The following is a 15,510-nucleotide window of genomic DNA, read 5'->3' on the forward strand; positions in this document are numbered from 1 at the left end:
CAGGCCGCCCGCACAGGCGCCCTGGGCGAGGGTGTGCGTCTCCGGCCGTGCGCGCCCCCTGCTGGCGGGGCTTCACCGTCCCCGCGGGCCGCCCAGGCCCGGAGCCTGGGAGGAGGGCGAGCGGCGCGCACCTGCCGGGACGCGCGGGCAGGGCAGGGACTGGGCGCCGGCCTTGGGGCCTCCCCGACGGGGACCGCGGGCTCGCTCACTCCGTAGCCCGTCAACCGAAGCCGCTCGGGAAGGGAAAGCGCCTTCGTACCCCGAAAAGCGGCGGCCGTGCGACGTGACCTGGCGCTTCGAGGGGCGCCTCCAGCCGCGAGGGTGCGGCGCGGGCGGGGCCTGTTTCTGACGCGCTGGCGGATAAAGACGCCTTTCTGCCGCATTCAGAAAAAATTTTATTTTTCTGCTGAAAAGTCTGAAAGTGAAATGGTTTTGTAGGCCCTTCCCCAGGATGGCGCGGAGAAGCCGCCAGGTGGCAAGTGCTCAGGACCGCCCCAGGGGATCACACGAGGGGTGAGAACGGCGCGGGGACAGCTGCGGAGGTGGTGCGTCCTCGGGGCGCCGCGCAGCTCCCCGCTCTCCATCGGGCCCTCCTCCGGGACACCGCACACCGGACTCTGAAGCAGGACCGGGGCATAAGGAGGCGGCACCGTGGTCCCCTCTGGTCACTCTCAGGGAGGAGGCGGGCGCCTTCCCAAACCCCGAGCAAGTCCAGCGTGGGGTGGAAGACTCCCCGAAATGCCACCGGAATCGCTGGAAAGTCGACTTGGTTGGAACGGCCGGGGGCTGAAAGAATCCGGATCTGCCGTGCGGGCCTCCCTGTTTCTCTAAACGGGCATCACTCTCTGAAGGTGCACGCGGCTTGATACACGGCATTCTGGTCTCTTCGACGGGGGGAAGGGGGGGAGGAGCAGGCCGTGGGAGGGGTGGGTCCAGGCTGCTCTCTAGGGGGACTCAGACGGCTGGAGCTTGCTGGCGACGGTCTGGCTGACCTTGAGCAGGGCCTCCTGGAACTGGGGGTACTCGTCCTTCACGTGGTCGAGGATGGTGCTGATGACCGCCAGCCGGTTGTTCAGGCGCCTGTGCTCGGCCAGCAGCGACTGCTTGGAGCGGAACAGGAACACGTACCTCCCGTCCTTCACAGCCTGGAGGTGCTTGACCCGCGTCTGCAGGGCCACCAGCTCCGAGAGGTTCTTGGGTGGCACAAAAGACCCTGCATGAGGTTATGCAGTTTGAAACAGGACACCTACTGCTCCTACACAAACTCAGGACTGGAGGAAGTGCCAGGGGGAGAAGAGGCTGACGCGCAGGGAGCGGGGCCTTTTCCTTTGCCCATTGTCTGAGAGACATTCGATAACGCTGGGTGCTGGTCCCACAGGGGACACTTCCCTGCGCTCCCTCCCCCATCTCTGCTGATCAGGCTCGGACCCTGCAGACCCACTTGGCCCCACTCTTCTGCTCACACCACATCCAGTCTAGCAGGAAATCCCACTGGAGCAGCTGAAATTACATGCAGAATCCCACAGCTTCTCACTAGCCTCATGGCTACAGCCCCGGTTCGTGCATCACCTCAAGTAGGCTTCCCTTGTCTACCCCTGACCCTTCAACATCAGAACCGGAGTGATCCTCCTAAATCTGAGTCACGCCTCGGCCCCAAACCCTCCGCTGTCTTCCCACACCCCTGAGAAGAGCCCAAAGTCAAGACCACCGCCGCCCCCTGGCCGTGCAGAGCATGGGGTGTGGTCTCTCGGCCCTCAGGTCCAGCCTGCTGGCCTCTGGCTGCCCCTAGAGTGGTCTCCTGACCTGCTTTACCCAGCCAGCTCACTCCCTTGCTGCCTTCAAGTCTGGACTCAAATGTGTTCTCGAACTACCCTACTTAATCCCCCCCCCCCCCGTGCCCTTTCTCTGCTTTATTTTCTCCAGAGTATTTATCACCATCTAACACGAGCTGTCTTTTCCATTCATTTTGTTTATCATGTGTCCCTCTGTGCCCCCTCAGGAGGCCTGCTCTGTAGCCTTAGCACCCAGGGCAGTGCCTGGCCCATAAAAGATGTGCGATATTATTAGATCATTAGGGCGTGTGAGGTGAGCGAGTGATCACAGAGCGATGGGCAGCGCCGGGATCCCTGGGCTTAACTGGGGCTGGAGGAGGCCTTGCCCGAGGGCGCACTGCTGCTGTGAGGGGCAGGCTCCATGCCTGGCTGCTTGTGGCCCTGGTGCCTCAGGGCCCTGGCCCACCTGTTTCTTGAGGGCCAAGAGCCGGTGCAGGTCGGCCTCGAGCTCGTCGATGCTGGACTGCACTGTTGACAGCTGTTCCTGCTTCTCCGAGAGGGAGCTGCTCAGGTTTCTCTGAGTTTTCTCCAGTTCCAAGATGGCTTTGGTGCACTCCTCGGTGGCCTGGGAGATAGAGGGGACCCTGCCTCCTGGTTACTTAGTGGGCAGAGCCAGGACAGAATCTGGGGAGGGTCTCCACGAGGGCAGAGGGAGTCTCTGCCCCTCAGGAACCAGGACCTGGAGGGGTGAGTCCCAGTGAGACGCCAGGGCCCGGGTAAGCCCACACTGCAGGCTGCTCCCCAAAGGCAGGCGTGGCTGGGAGAGAGAAATGGGGGTCCCCCTCTTGAAGCAGGTCTGTCCGCAAGGCCACAGGGACCAGGGGCGGCTGGGCAGCTACCTGCCAAGAGTGGGAGCAGGAGATGCCTGGGGCAGGAGCTAAGGCCTCGCGGGACGGGGGGTGTTCGCGGTGGGAGTGGAGGAGGCCTGGCTCCATCACAGTGAGGTTGGGCAGCGGGGCTGGTGGGGTCCAGTGGATAAATGAAGTAGAGGTGACCGAGTAACTCTCGGGGTCTAGCTGGGGACACGGGAGAATTTGGGATGTGCAAAGGGCCAGTCTGCGCACAGACGCTGGCAGTCTTGCTGGGTGTGGCACATGGGGGCAGTGCATGGCAGGAGGACTTAGATGCAGCCCACCTGGAGCTGGAGCTGAGCGGGGGTCGGGGATGGCAGGGCAGAGGTGGCAGCTGGGGAGCCCCGGGGTGGAGAGAAATGGACATCATGAGTGACCGGCGTGGCAGAGAGGATCGGCCAACAAGGACCAAGAAAAGGCCATTCTGCTGCCCCCAGTAACTTCCAAATGAGCAGATGGGTCAAGCCTGTCATTTTCAGTTAATCTCTCCCTGTACAGGACTTAGACCTTCAGAGGCTATGCCAACAGTCTCCATGTAATCCTTTGGACAGCTCCACAAGGTGAGTACCCATTTCACAGGTCAGGAAGCTGAAGCACAGAGCTGCCAGGCAACATTCCTGAGCCTCGAGCGGAACAGATTGTCTGGAGCCCAGTGGGGCTCCGAGACCAGGTTCTGTCTCAAGTGAGCCTTCGCCTACCCAGGAGGGCATTACTGCTCATATTTCCACCCGGCAGAGGCGGAAATGCGGGCTTAGAAAGGTCCCACATACGCCCAAGGTAGCAGGGGGCTGAGGGAGTCTGAGCCAGAGCCCGGTGACGGCCAAGGGAGTGGGTGCTGGGCAGGGCACACGCCACGTGCTTGCTGATATGGCCTGGTGCACGAGGATGTGGACCTTCCGAGCGCCCATCAGCCTGTCCCCAGCACCCAGTCGGGGTCAGAGACACAGGGATTCACACGTGAGCCATGGTTCAACACGCCGTGCGTCCCTGATGCCATTTCTGTGAGGCGGTAAGGCACTGAAATCTGGCCATCTTGGCCCTGGGCGGCACTGCTCTGTGTAGCTCTTCTGTTAAACCCAAGACAGACTCCCAAAGAAAGGGCCTGTCGTAGCCCGGCCCCCCTCAAGGGCCCAGTGACAGCCACTGCATTTTTACCCAGAACCGGCACGTGGGTCATGGGGCTCAGGCCCAGAGGGTACAGGGGACAGCCGGCTTGTCTGGTTCCAGAGCCAGGCTCCTTCCACCCACAGCCCCCCACTGCCACTTCTCAGCCTGGTAAAACAGCCCCACACAGCAGCCCTGACTCCAGCTCTGGGAATGGGGGCAGGAGAAGGGGCAGTGCTGAGCAACAGGCTGGAAGGACAGTGTGACCAGGTCCACGGCATGCTCCCCCCTTGTCGCAAGGCCCCCACCTTGCGAATGTCCCTGATCTTGCGTTGCAGCTCTGTCTGCTGGTGGTGGAAGTCCGTCCGGGTGAGCAATTTCTTGTCCATCTTGGACTGCCCCTTGGCCTGAGTCGAGATGGTCTCTCTGCGGGCGACGGCCAGCTCCATGTCACGGATCATCTTCTCCTGCTGCTTCAGCAGCTGCCCATGCCTGACCTGGGTACACAGGGCAGAGGGGCCGTGAGGGAGAGTGGCCAGAGCCATCTCTACTACCTCCGCGGAGACCTGACGCGGCAGGGAGACAGTGAGGGGAGCGTGCCCGAGGACAGAGGGATCTGGAGCCATTGCCCGCCGGTCAGAATGATTTGAAGGTCCATGTAAAGAATGCACAAACGGGGAAACTAGAAACTGTCAGAGGCCAGGGTAGGTTAGCAGACCAAGGACCGCCACATGCAGCCTGGGCAGGATTCTGGGGCAGAAAAGAGACAGTAGCCAAGAGAACAGGGACACCTGTACCAACGTCGATTTCTCAGTCGTGGTTTTGGAAGATGGTGACGGGAAGGGTCTGTGGGACCAGGGCCGGGGCCCTGCTTGTCAAGGAGACTGACTGTAAGGGCCACATGAGGGCTTTCTCGAGTGCTAGGAGTGTCCTGTCTTGGTCTTGGGGGCAGAGATGTGGGCCCGGGCTACACCCATCCAGCCAGACATTGAAAATAAGTACATCTCCTTGTGTGTATGTTCTGCTCCAGTGAGTCTGATTCAGAATAAAAAAGGATAAACGGGCAGGACCCCGCAGGTCAGGATGGTGGTGGGAGACCTAGCCCAGCCGGGTTTAAAGTCTGCGGTGGCGGGAGCCCAGGATGGGAACAGCACAGATGGGTTGGGGCGGCTGTTGTCAGCGCCACGTTGGCTCAGCGAGTGAGCACAGATTATCTGGGGACGCCAGCACGACTCACGCCCCAGCCGAGAGAACAGGGATGGGCCCCTGCTTCACGCCATGTCCAAAAATTAATTCCAGGTGGATTCGAGATCTAAAGGCGTGCAAACATGTGCAGAGAACTTGGGAACGTATTTGTGTCACTTCAAGCTGTGGTGACCGTCTTGAGCAATCCGGGAAACCCAGAAGCCATGCAGAGAGACAGACGGGCCTTACAGCATGAACAGTAACGACCCCATGAGTGGGGAGAGACCCAGCGCAGAGAGCGCGAAGGCCAGCAGCCCAAGAGGGAGAACGGGTGCGAGAGGTGTCCAAGGCAGGGCTTAGGAACCGGGACATGCAAAAACTCCCTAAAATTGCCAAGAAATAAGAAAATGGAAATAGGAAATTGAGGAAGTGACACACACACACACACACACACACACACACGCACGCTCACTACCCCGTAACGGAAAACGTGGAAGTAGGAAGCTTCTAGAAGAAAACATAAGAGAAAAATCTCTGTGACCTTGGGCCGGGGAGAGATCTCTCAGATGCACCACCGGAATGACGCACGGAGAACAGGGCTGGACCTCACCAACGTGATGAGTCTCAGATGTGTTACGGGGTGTGAGAAAAGCCGCACTCACAAGAATAATTCATGCTACAGGGTCTGCTTCTGTGACATCCTGGGAGAGTTGGGGATGGGGACGTGGGAAGCGGAGCACAGGAGGCACAGGGGACTCAAAGGTGGTGGAGATTTTGGGTATCACAAAGGGGTGGTTACGTGGTTGTATGTTTTTGTCACAGCTCATGAGACTGTGCCACCAAGAGCGAGCTCAGTTAAACACCTCAATTTAAAAATGAAGGCTCTTGGGCCAATGACACCCAGAGGTGCCCAGGCTGTTGGGACACGGCCGTCCTCGAGCGCCTCGTGGAGAAGTGGTCTGTGGGGCTCTGGTCAAGAATGTACACTCCTCCGCCCTGTAACCCCACTTTTGGGGATCTAACCTACAGAATACTAACCAACCAACCCCAGTAAGGAAGGATATTATGGCAAGCATGAGGAACTGGGACAATATGGATTCTCATCACCCGGGAATGCTCCGAGAAGATAGGATATATCCGTAGAATGTTCTGTAACTGTTAAAACTGGGCTAATATCCATATTGTTTTTTTAAAAAATAAGTTGCTGAGCTATACGTACAGATGCTATTTTTGTGAAGGAAAGGAAGCAGCAGGGAGTCGCGGGCGGAGGGATGGCCACACCCGTGTGCTCGTGCGCGAGTGCGGGGCGTGGGGCGGTCTGACCTGCTGCGGCCAGCACACATGGCTTCTGTGGTTTGAAAAGTCAATTAACTGGAGTGTTTTAAAGACTTATCAGTAGCATATGCATTTGATCAGAATTCCTCTGAACTCCATAGACAGAGGGGTCCTGATTAAAAGCGGCATTGTGGAAGTGATGCCCGCCTGCTTTTACTACCTGCTCTTACCGTATCCTAAGGCTCAAAGAGAGCCTTGACTTAATTACCAGCCTTTTTTTTTGAGGTAATGAAATCCAGCTCAGGATGACGGTGGAGAGAAAGCGAGGCTCCCAGGGAAAAGACGGGCATGTTCTTTGAGCACATTTTACCGGGTGAGACACCTTTCCTCGACAGTGGGGTGTTTCTCCCCAGTGGGTCATGAGATTCGGGGGTCCCCACCAGCCCTCAGAGTCGTCAGAGTGCACTGACTGCGTGGGGCAAGGGTAAAACAGTGTCTCGTGAAACACCGTGCACATGGCTGTGTGTGTCTTGTGTCTGTGATCCTGTGAACCCAAGTGGACGGACCCTGGACGGGAGGTCGGCAACAGAACAGCCCGTAGTGCTTGTGCTCCAAGTGCCCTTGGCGGGGAATGGTGTCCATGCCACTGGCCAGGGTGGCCCGTGGGGTTCCTGGGGGGCCCACCCCCAGCGAGGCCAAGCCCCCCAGAGCCCCCACCCACCTTCATCCTGTGGATCTCTGCCTTCATGGCTCGGATCTCCGTCTGGCCGGTCTCGGAATCCACCGATGCACGCATCTCTTTTGCCAGCTGGATTTTTTTCTCCCAAAGCATGATCTGGTGTCTTTAAAGGTGGGAGAGGCAGTGTGAGAGCTGGAGAAATTAAGGAGATTTCCTTCTGATGCTTCTGCGAGCTCATGCTGTAAGGACTCGCTCCAAATCGAGACCCACAGTGGACAGCTGGAAGGCAGGTGTGAGCAGAGGCTGAGCGCAGTGAGCTCGCGGCGGCTCAGAGCAGGGGGCCGGGACCTGGGACCCTCTCTCTCTCTCACTTGGCCTGTTTAAATACCCAGGCACTGAGTGAAAGGCTTGACTGTCAGACAGACACAAATTTTCCCATTCTGTGACCTGCGGGTCAACATAAACCCCTGGGCCGAGGTGCTCTCTCAAGTTCCTGCCAGCCCAGCCAACCCAGGGCGAAGGGGGCTGTCCCACCCCAGTCAGTGTTGCCGTCATGGTGTCTTGTGGTGACATCGCGGGCGATAGTTATACTGCGGTGCACACAGCGCCTACACCTGAAACCACCAGAACTCTGCGCATCAATGATACTTCATCTAAAAGGAGAAGTTCCCATAGCAGCAAAGATGGAAGCCAGCGCCCTGGTCTCAGTGTTTCCCGCCCCATGACACCCAGCGTGATGGTGTTGGGAGGTGCCACCTCTGGGAGGTGCCTAGGTCACGAGCTGCAGACTCATGAATGGGATCTGCGCCCTTAGAAAAGAGACCCCACAGAGCACCCGTGGGGACACAGCGGGCAGCCCGCGACCAGGAAGAGGCCCTCACCCATGCAAGCTGACACCTTGACCTTGACCAGCCTCCACAGCCCTGAGCAATACATTTCTGTGGTTTATAAGCCCCGGCCCCTTCTCTTACAGCCGCCTGGACAGGCAGCGGGCTCAGCGGAGCTGGAAGGTGCCTTGCGCGGGCTCTGACACGGCCATGCGGGGCTGGCTGAGCAGCCACTCCCATTGGAAATGTCGGTCCACAGGAAATATATAAAACTGCTTCAGAGGGCAGCATAGAGAACAACCCCATTTTTGATTAAAAAGCAGGCAGACAAGAAAGATACATGTATCGTGGTTTCCGGGTGAAGGGAGGGAGTTGGAATTATGTGTGATTTTTCTCATCTACTTTGTACCCATCGTTACAGTTTAGAATGCCACAGTTGGGGTGGTTACTCTCACAGCCAGGCATCATAAAAATAAAATAATTTTTAAAAACTTTATCCTGAAGAAAGCCACTCAAGGGGACGCCTGGGTGGCTCAGTCGGTTGGGCATCTGCCTTTGGCTCAGGTCATGATCTCAGGGCCCTAAGATGGAGCCCCACATCGGGCTCCCTGCTTAGCAGGGAGTCTGAGTCTCCCTCCCCCTCTGCCTGCCGCTCCCCCTGCTCCTCCACTCGCTCGCTCTGAAATAAACAAACAATATTAAAAAAAAAAAGCTACTCAATTTCCCCCGAAGACTGGGCAGGCGAGGGCAGGTGGCCGGAACCGTGCGGTGACACCTGTTCTTCCCTGGGACCCGCCCCCAGTGTGGGCTCCAGAACTGCTCCCAGGCAGCTGTGGATAGGCGGTGGGTGCCCGTGGGCGTGGGCTGCGCAGGCGCGGTGACAGTGGAGCGGGGTGGGGGGCGGGGCACTCACTCCGCCTCCACCAGGTTGTTCAGAGTGGCCGCCTTCTCCTCCTGCAGCTGGTTCAGCTTCTCCTGCATCTCGATGGTCTCCCTCTCCGAGGCCTGCACGGGACGGGGTGCCACCGACCGCCGGGGGACGCGAGGACCCTCACGCGCGCCCTCCCACCGTGTGCTCTCCCTCCCGAGCCCGCGCGTGCCCCGAGTCCTGCGGAGCGCCCGACCTTCAGCGCGCACACGAACTCCTTCTCCATCACCAGGTTGTCCTGCTGCAGCCCCTCGGAGCTGCTCCGGTTCTTGCTTATCAGCACGTTGAGCTTCTTCAGGTCGTTGTCCAGGCCCTTCATGTGGCGCTCGATCTGCTTTTGCTCCTTCTTCTCCTGAGCGATCTTGTCTGCAGCAGAGGGGATGCGGGGGTAGCCACGTTCCCAGAGTAGCCCCCACCCCAGTCAGGGCCCTGCTGGGCTAGAGGGAAAGGGCCTCTTCCTGGCCGCTCGGTTCCCAAAGCCTGGCTCTTTGAGGCAACAGAAAGGACCCCTATGTGGACAGCCAGCAGGTGGGGGGAGGCGGGGGGGGGGTGGTGGAGGCGGGGGGGGGGGTGGGGGGCAACCCCTTGCCCTGAGAACAACCTGTGGTGACGTGGCTGGTGCTCAGACACTGGGTCTCCAGGCAAGGCGGGCCTGGCCCCCTACACCACCCCACCCAGCTCAGGGGCAGGGGGGCAGAAAACAACCACCCTAATTTCCAATAGAGGAGTTTGGGCGCCCCCGAGGGCAGGCCAGAAAGGCAGCAGGGCCTCTGGGCCTCAGGTGTCCAGGAGGAGTGGGCCCCGGACCACCAGGCAGCATTTCCCATATGGCCTCATGGCCGGGCTGACCTGCATGGATCTCTGGTCAGACCCAGGGGGGACCAGGATGCCTCAGTGGGGGGCCATGGGAGTAGACGGTAGCCAGGAAAGGTGTCCATCTCCCTCCTCCGGGTACCCTGGCACATTAGACGCCCCTGGTTTTTACACCACCTGGGGCAAGACGGGGGCTGGGGAGCCTCTCTTGGGACGGTTTTCTAAGTTCAGCTGGAGAGGAGGAAAGCTTCTTTTCCCAAGGCCCTGAGTTTGAGGCATGAGGCGTCTCCTGCATCCCTGGAAAGCTTCTCTTCCCACAGCCCTGAGTTTGGGGCGAGAGGTGTCCCCTACTCCCTGAGCAGGGGAGTGAGCCCCCAGGAGCTGCGCCTTGCTGCATGTCTGCATTTCCAGCCCAGCTGCCCCGTCCTCGGCAGGACGGTAAACCTTCCGTGCCCCTCTCTTCTGGGAGAACCCTTCAGTCTGGGAACTTAACAAATCCGGTACATTTTCTCTATATTTCCACCATGCCGGCAACGGGCTGGTGGTCAGGGCAGCGGCTCATGTTTACACAAGGCGCTGTGAGCCTGCGGTTTGCTCTCACGGCCTCGTGCAGGGTAAGCGTGGAGCCCCCTCCCTGGGAACTGGGCCACAGGAGTCCCTGCAGATGCCGGATGCTTACTTTCTATCCGCAGCTTCTTCTGCTCCAGGATGTGCATCTCCTTCTTGAACATGTCCAGAGACACCAGCTGTTCCTCCTGCTCCTGAGTGACCTTCACCATCTCTTGCTGCAGGCGGAGCCAGGTCACCTGGGCCTGCGTCACGTTGGTGTTGTGCTCTTCCATCAGCTTGGTCAGCCTTTTGATTTCAAGCTCCAGAGGCCCTACTTCTTCCCCCTAAAAGTGATATTCACCAAAAAGCAAAGCGAGCCTCCTTGTTTTCAAAGGTCTGCTTCCCGGGGGTGCTAAGGAGGGCCGGGACCCCACCTGAGATCATGCATCTGTGCGAGGACTGGGGGGCATTTCCTCGGGGGCACTAAGGGTCCCACCGTATGCCCCCGACCCGCTGTGGGAGATACAGATCTCAGGAGGCCGGTGGCCCCCTCCCCACCATGCCACAGCCTTGTGGGGCCAAGGGCAGGGTTGGCGGGCCTCCGTCCCTCAAAGGGGCTTTGCAAGTTTTCTTTTAGGAGCAGACCGTCACGGGCCAGGGTCTTGACCATTTGGGCTGCAGCTTTGAGAGGGCTCTGTGGTGCTCATGGTCTACCTAAAAGCGTGCCCCAGCTGACCATCTTACTCCTGGACTTGAAGCCCATGGTGGTGCCCCCACGTTCGGGATACCTGGGTAACCTATAGGACTTCAAGCCTCAAACCCATCAGATCACTCAGAGCAGCGGTCAAATCCCACCTGCTGCCTTTGCTTGGCAAGAAAGAAGAACATTTGGTGCCAGGTGAAAGTTATATGGTCAGATTCCAGGGGCCACCAATAAGGCTTTATTGCAAACACCCATTTACTTATCACCTGCCTTTCTGGCCGTGACAGCAGGGGTGAGTAGCTTCGGCAGAGACCGACTGGCCTGAAATATTTACTATCTGGACCTTGACAGGAGAAGGTTTGCAGGCAGCCCCCGACTTGGGGCATTCTGCACTCTCGCCATGTCACCCATAAAAGGGGCGGGCAAAGGAGTGGCTCTATTCCGTGTGAGTTCATTCTGGAGCATCGCTGAGATGGCCAGGCACGAATACCAACCAGGGGCAACCTCTCCTGGCCTGGAGGTCTTACCCCCAGTTCAGAAACCATCTGCTCCAGCTGCTTATTGAAGAAGTTGATGAGGCCTTGCTTTCTCTCGATCAGGATTGTGCGCCTAGAGATCTCGTTCTCGCTGTTGGTGATGAGGTCATTGACCTTTTTCACTTCCTTGTCGAGCTCGACCAGCGTCTTCTTGTGCATGTCCAGCCTGCAGTTGGTGTTTGTGATGTCCAGGGTGGTCTGAGCAATGTCGCCGTCAATTTTGGAAAGATGTGTCACCTGCATTAGCAAAAGGAAACATGTCTGAACATTCTTTTTCCCTGGGGGGCTCTAAATGAGCTGGCTGGCCTACCATTTCCTTGAGCATCTGCCACAAGGTCCACCTCTCCTTCCTTCTAGTCTTTATACATATCACGCCCCCCGCCACTGCCTTCTGCCCAAAATCAAAGACAGGATCACACTCTACACATATGTTTGTAAGCCACTTTTTAATGAGCTCAATCTTGTATGCTCCTGTCATTTTCAGTGGCCGTGTAATAGTCCCTTATACTTACAACCTAGGAAGCAAGTTGTGGTGGTTGTCAGCCTTCCCGCTTCCGTCCTTTCCCACAGTTATGACTTCAGTGCCCGGGGGCTGGCCTAGACAGCTGGTATGTTTTGGTGAAGGAAACGGATTCCTTCCTCTCTGGGCTTGCAGTCTATCACCGGTGTGTCTGTTCTAAGTAACGCTGTGGCAAGTTCAACCTGTCTCTTTGCCAGGACCATCTGGGATAGCCGGGTCCTCACGGGGGCTCCCACCCTCCTCTTTGCCCCCTGTGCTTGCCGCCTTACGGGGGCTCCTGTTCCTAGGTCTCTTTGTGGCCACCAGATGGACAAGCCAGCCTCCCTGGACTCCCTCAGCTCTGCTCCTCGACTGTTCACTCTTACTGAGATACCCTGGCCTCTCCTGGGACGTCAGTTCTGCTCCAGCACTAACTTGTAGACCCATGGTTGACCCGTGCCTGCCCTCCCTCTGGACCCCAGCTCCAGATCCCAGGGGGTTTCTTGAACAGTTTGGAAAAAGTGCCCCCTTTAAAGAGCTAGACTTGCATCTCTGGGGCAATCATAATGGACACATTTGTGGGACAAAGATTCTTTACTGCCCTCCACTAGCCGTCAGTGGTAGTGTGTGTGCCGCTTGGCAGGGGTGGCTGGGGGCCTGGGGGTCTGGGGGCCCACGGGTGCAGCCTGGCAGAAGGACCGGCAGGTGACCTCACACACACCATGCTCCTTTTCTTCTCTGGTACAGTGCGGGCCTCTAGTTTTGCTCCCAGCAGGTAGTCTTGCCCCCACTTCCCAGGGAAAGGATGAGCGGGATGCCCCCAGCATCAGACAGGACCTCCCAAGGAGACCCGGCGAGTACAGTCTTGGTTCCAGCCCTGTCTCCCCACTTCCTTGCTATAACCAGGCCAGGAGCAAGCTGCCCTCCTCCCAGGTGTCCGGGAGGGATGGGGCGCCTCAGGCTGCCGGCCAGGTAGACAGCAGCCCCGCCCTCCCGGAAGGACAGGTGAGCCCCCCCAGCTGTGTCAGCTGGCCTCCTCCTGGCCCGTATCCACCTGCCAACAATGGCCATCAATCGCTGACATGCAGGGGCACGGCCTCTGGCTCCCCAGCGCCTTTGCTGTCATTGTAATGAACGGTTAGATCTAATCCTCCAACACCTGCCAGGTGTCTCGTGCAGGGAGAGAGTAAAGGCAGAGCCAGGATCACGCAGGAGCAGGACTCATGCTCTTGACCGCAGGCTGGGAGGGCCCACATCCCTTCATCTCCCGCCCGTCGGATGGAAGCTTCCGGTGAGCTGGGGAGCAAGGAGACGTCCGTGTGGTTGGTGCTATGTGCAGGCAGGCCGAGTGGGCCCCTCTCCTCCTGAGCCTTGAGGGGGCGTCCTGGGGCAGGCCGTCTGCTGGGAGGTGCCCTAGGCCTGGTGCAGGCCACGGCGGCCTCCGTGGGGTCCGCACGCGGGCCCACCGAGCCAGGGGACACCAGAGGGGCGGTCACACCACAGGACAAGGCAAAGAAGAAACGACTCAAGGAAGGACACAGGGACCCGTGACCACAGCTCGGAGCAAAGTGAGACCCCCGGCAGAGCAAGAGAGAGCTCTTGTTGGAGGAGGTCCCCGGGCCGGGAACTTTTGACCCTGGGTTTCTGGCCTAGCAGCTTCTCCTCAGAAGTGCGGACACAGATGTATGGCAAGCATGTCCAGAGCAGAGTCGTTGATAATGTTTAAAACCTATAAACACCTTCAAGGGTCTAAGCAGAGAATTTTCAAGCACAATACATACATTTGTATGATGGTGTCATGCAGAAAAGAAAATGTAGGTTTTTGAGGAATATTTCACAGAAAATGTTATGTTGAATGTGGCCAAAAAGTAAAATAAAGCAGTATCTGCTCAGAAAATCCGTGGGGTCCCACACTTACTCTGTGTCATATTTCAGTAAAGTGAATGAAAATGGATTAGAATAGACCTGAAAACTGATACATAATAAGAGTCCTATGTTGTTTAAGGTGTGTGCACATGTGTGTGTTCACGTGTGTGCTTGCATGAGTGCGTGAGTACATTTGTATGGGTCTGCACGTGTGTGCACATGAGTGTGTGTGCATGTGTGTGTCGGCTCGTGTGTGCATCGGGATGTTTATATGTGTGTGCGGTTGCCTGTGTCTTTGTGTGTGCACCTATTTGGTTGCCTGTGTGAGTATGAGCATGTGTGTTTAGAAAAAGTTCCAGAAGGAAATATACCAAAATGTTGGAAGAGGTTATCTCTGGACCGTGGGATTATAGATGTCTCATTTTCCTCTTTACGCCTCTGTATTTCCAGGTTTTCTACAATTAAAAGGCTCGCTTCTACAGCAAGAACCAAGTGGGAAGTGAATAGACTGGCCGAGCGCCCCTGGCTCACCCCATTGACTCTGAGCGCTGCCGCTGCCACGCCCCCCAGCCCCGGCGCCCAGCCCTCGTGGCCGCAGCGGGAGGGTGGCGTACCAGGTTGGTCTTTTCCTTCCGGAGCTTCAGAATGATCTGATGGAAGTACTTGGTCATCTTGTTGGAGGTCATGTGCTCCTGCAGCTTTTCCAAGATTGAGGCATCCATCCTCCGCCTCAGCTCTAGCTCGTGCCGGATGGTCTGGTGGACCGACTGCAGGTCGCCCATGGTGGTCGCGTACTCCTGGAAAGGAAGGGGCAGGGACGGCACTGTGGGGGGGGGAGGGAGGCCGTGGGGACGTGCCCTGGATGGGCTTGGGGACACGGTCGTACCACTTGGGCCTTGCCCAGCGTGTCCTCCGTGTCCTGCAGCACCAGCCGGTAGGTGTTGAACTCGTTCTGCAGAGCCTCCTGCTTGGTCAGGCACTGCGTGGTTAGTTTCTGCATCAGGTTGGCTTCTGTCTCCTCGCGGTTCAGGACGCCCGCCAACTTCTCATTCTTCTCTTCCTCCTTCATGATGGATTTCTTGTAGGCCTCGATCTCCGTGTCGATGGACGTGATCTGGTGCTGGCACTCGCTGTCGGGATCGAAAGAGCAAAGCTGGGGCAGCAGAGCGCCCATGCATGGGGCTGTGCCCGCTCGTGGGGAGCTCACCCAGTGGAGAGGGACGAATGGGAGCCCAACTCTTACCAGCAGCCAATCTCAACGACTGCTTCCTGACATAGTCACAGAACCACTGCCCACTTTGAGTCCAAGCCTAAGACTCTTCTAAGACAGAGAGTAAGGGAGAAGGGCCAGACGGGCCAGGCATTGTCCCAGGGACGGATCCACCCACCCTTGCTGGTCAGGGGAGCAATCCCGGAAAGGGAGTGTGCTATTCCAGTTTCATACGCGTGAGCACTGGAGCTCAGGGCTCTTGAGCGGTATGCCCTGTGGCCATAGGGTGTGGCGTGGCTGGGAGAAGCACCTGTGGGCATCACTCCAAACTCTGTCCTTTCCCCTCTGCACACTGGCTGTGCGAATACCTGTAATTAACGTCAAATCAAACAGACGGGTGCTGGATAGTAGAGTTTTCCTTTGTGTGCGAGACATTGTTTCCCCCGCATTTTGAGACGTCCTGCTGCTCTGCTATAAAAAAGCCTTTCTCCACCTCCAGGATCTTATCCTTTGAATAAGTTCTTTTTCAAATAATCAGAAAGTACTTTCTCCTTGAACCGAAATAACACCTTCCATATTTTTCTCATGTCTATCCCCAGGCCTTCAATTCTCTTCCCCAAGCAACCAGTTATTTCTTAAATGTCTTTCCAGAT

At 57.7% G+C, this 15,510-nt stretch overlaps 1 protein-coding gene across 7 annotated transcripts in view; it reads right to left on the bottom strand.

The window, feature by feature from the left end:
- Positions 1-371: 371 nt before the first annotated feature.
- Positions 372-15,510, bottom strand: part of CCDC40 (coiled-coil domain 40 molecular ruler complex subunit) — a 39,449-nt gene continuing 24,310 nt past the window's right edge. For 2 of the 7 annotated variants that reach the window (XM_028112324.2, XM_088028100.1), the window contains 10 exons: positions 14,534-14,777; positions 14,262-14,444; positions 11,274-11,519; positions 10,174-10,387; positions 8,878-9,047; positions 8,667-8,758; positions 6,969-7,089; positions 4,096-4,284; positions 2,239-2,397; positions 372-1,193 (listed from right to left, as the gene is read on the bottom strand). In XM_028112324.2, the coding sequence (XP_027968125.2) occupies positions 945-1,193; positions 2,239-2,397; positions 4,096-4,284; positions 6,969-7,089; positions 8,667-8,758; positions 8,878-9,047; positions 10,174-10,387; positions 11,274-11,519; positions 14,262-14,444; positions 14,534-14,777 (1,867 nt within the window). In that variant the 3' untranslated portion in view covers positions 372-944. The other 5 variants (XM_028112325.2, XM_088028099.1, XM_028112328.2 and 2 more) reach the window with 5 other exon arrangements.

Source organism: Eumetopias jubatus, unplaced genomic scaffold, assembly GCF_037043125.1.
Source record: "Eumetopias jubatus isolate StellerSeaLion01/CBP00866 unplaced genomic scaffold, mEumJub1_p1.0 scaffold_10, whole genome shotgun sequence".
Taxonomy (NCBI): domain Eukaryota; kingdom Metazoa; phylum Chordata; class Mammalia; order Carnivora; family Otariidae; genus Eumetopias; species Eumetopias jubatus.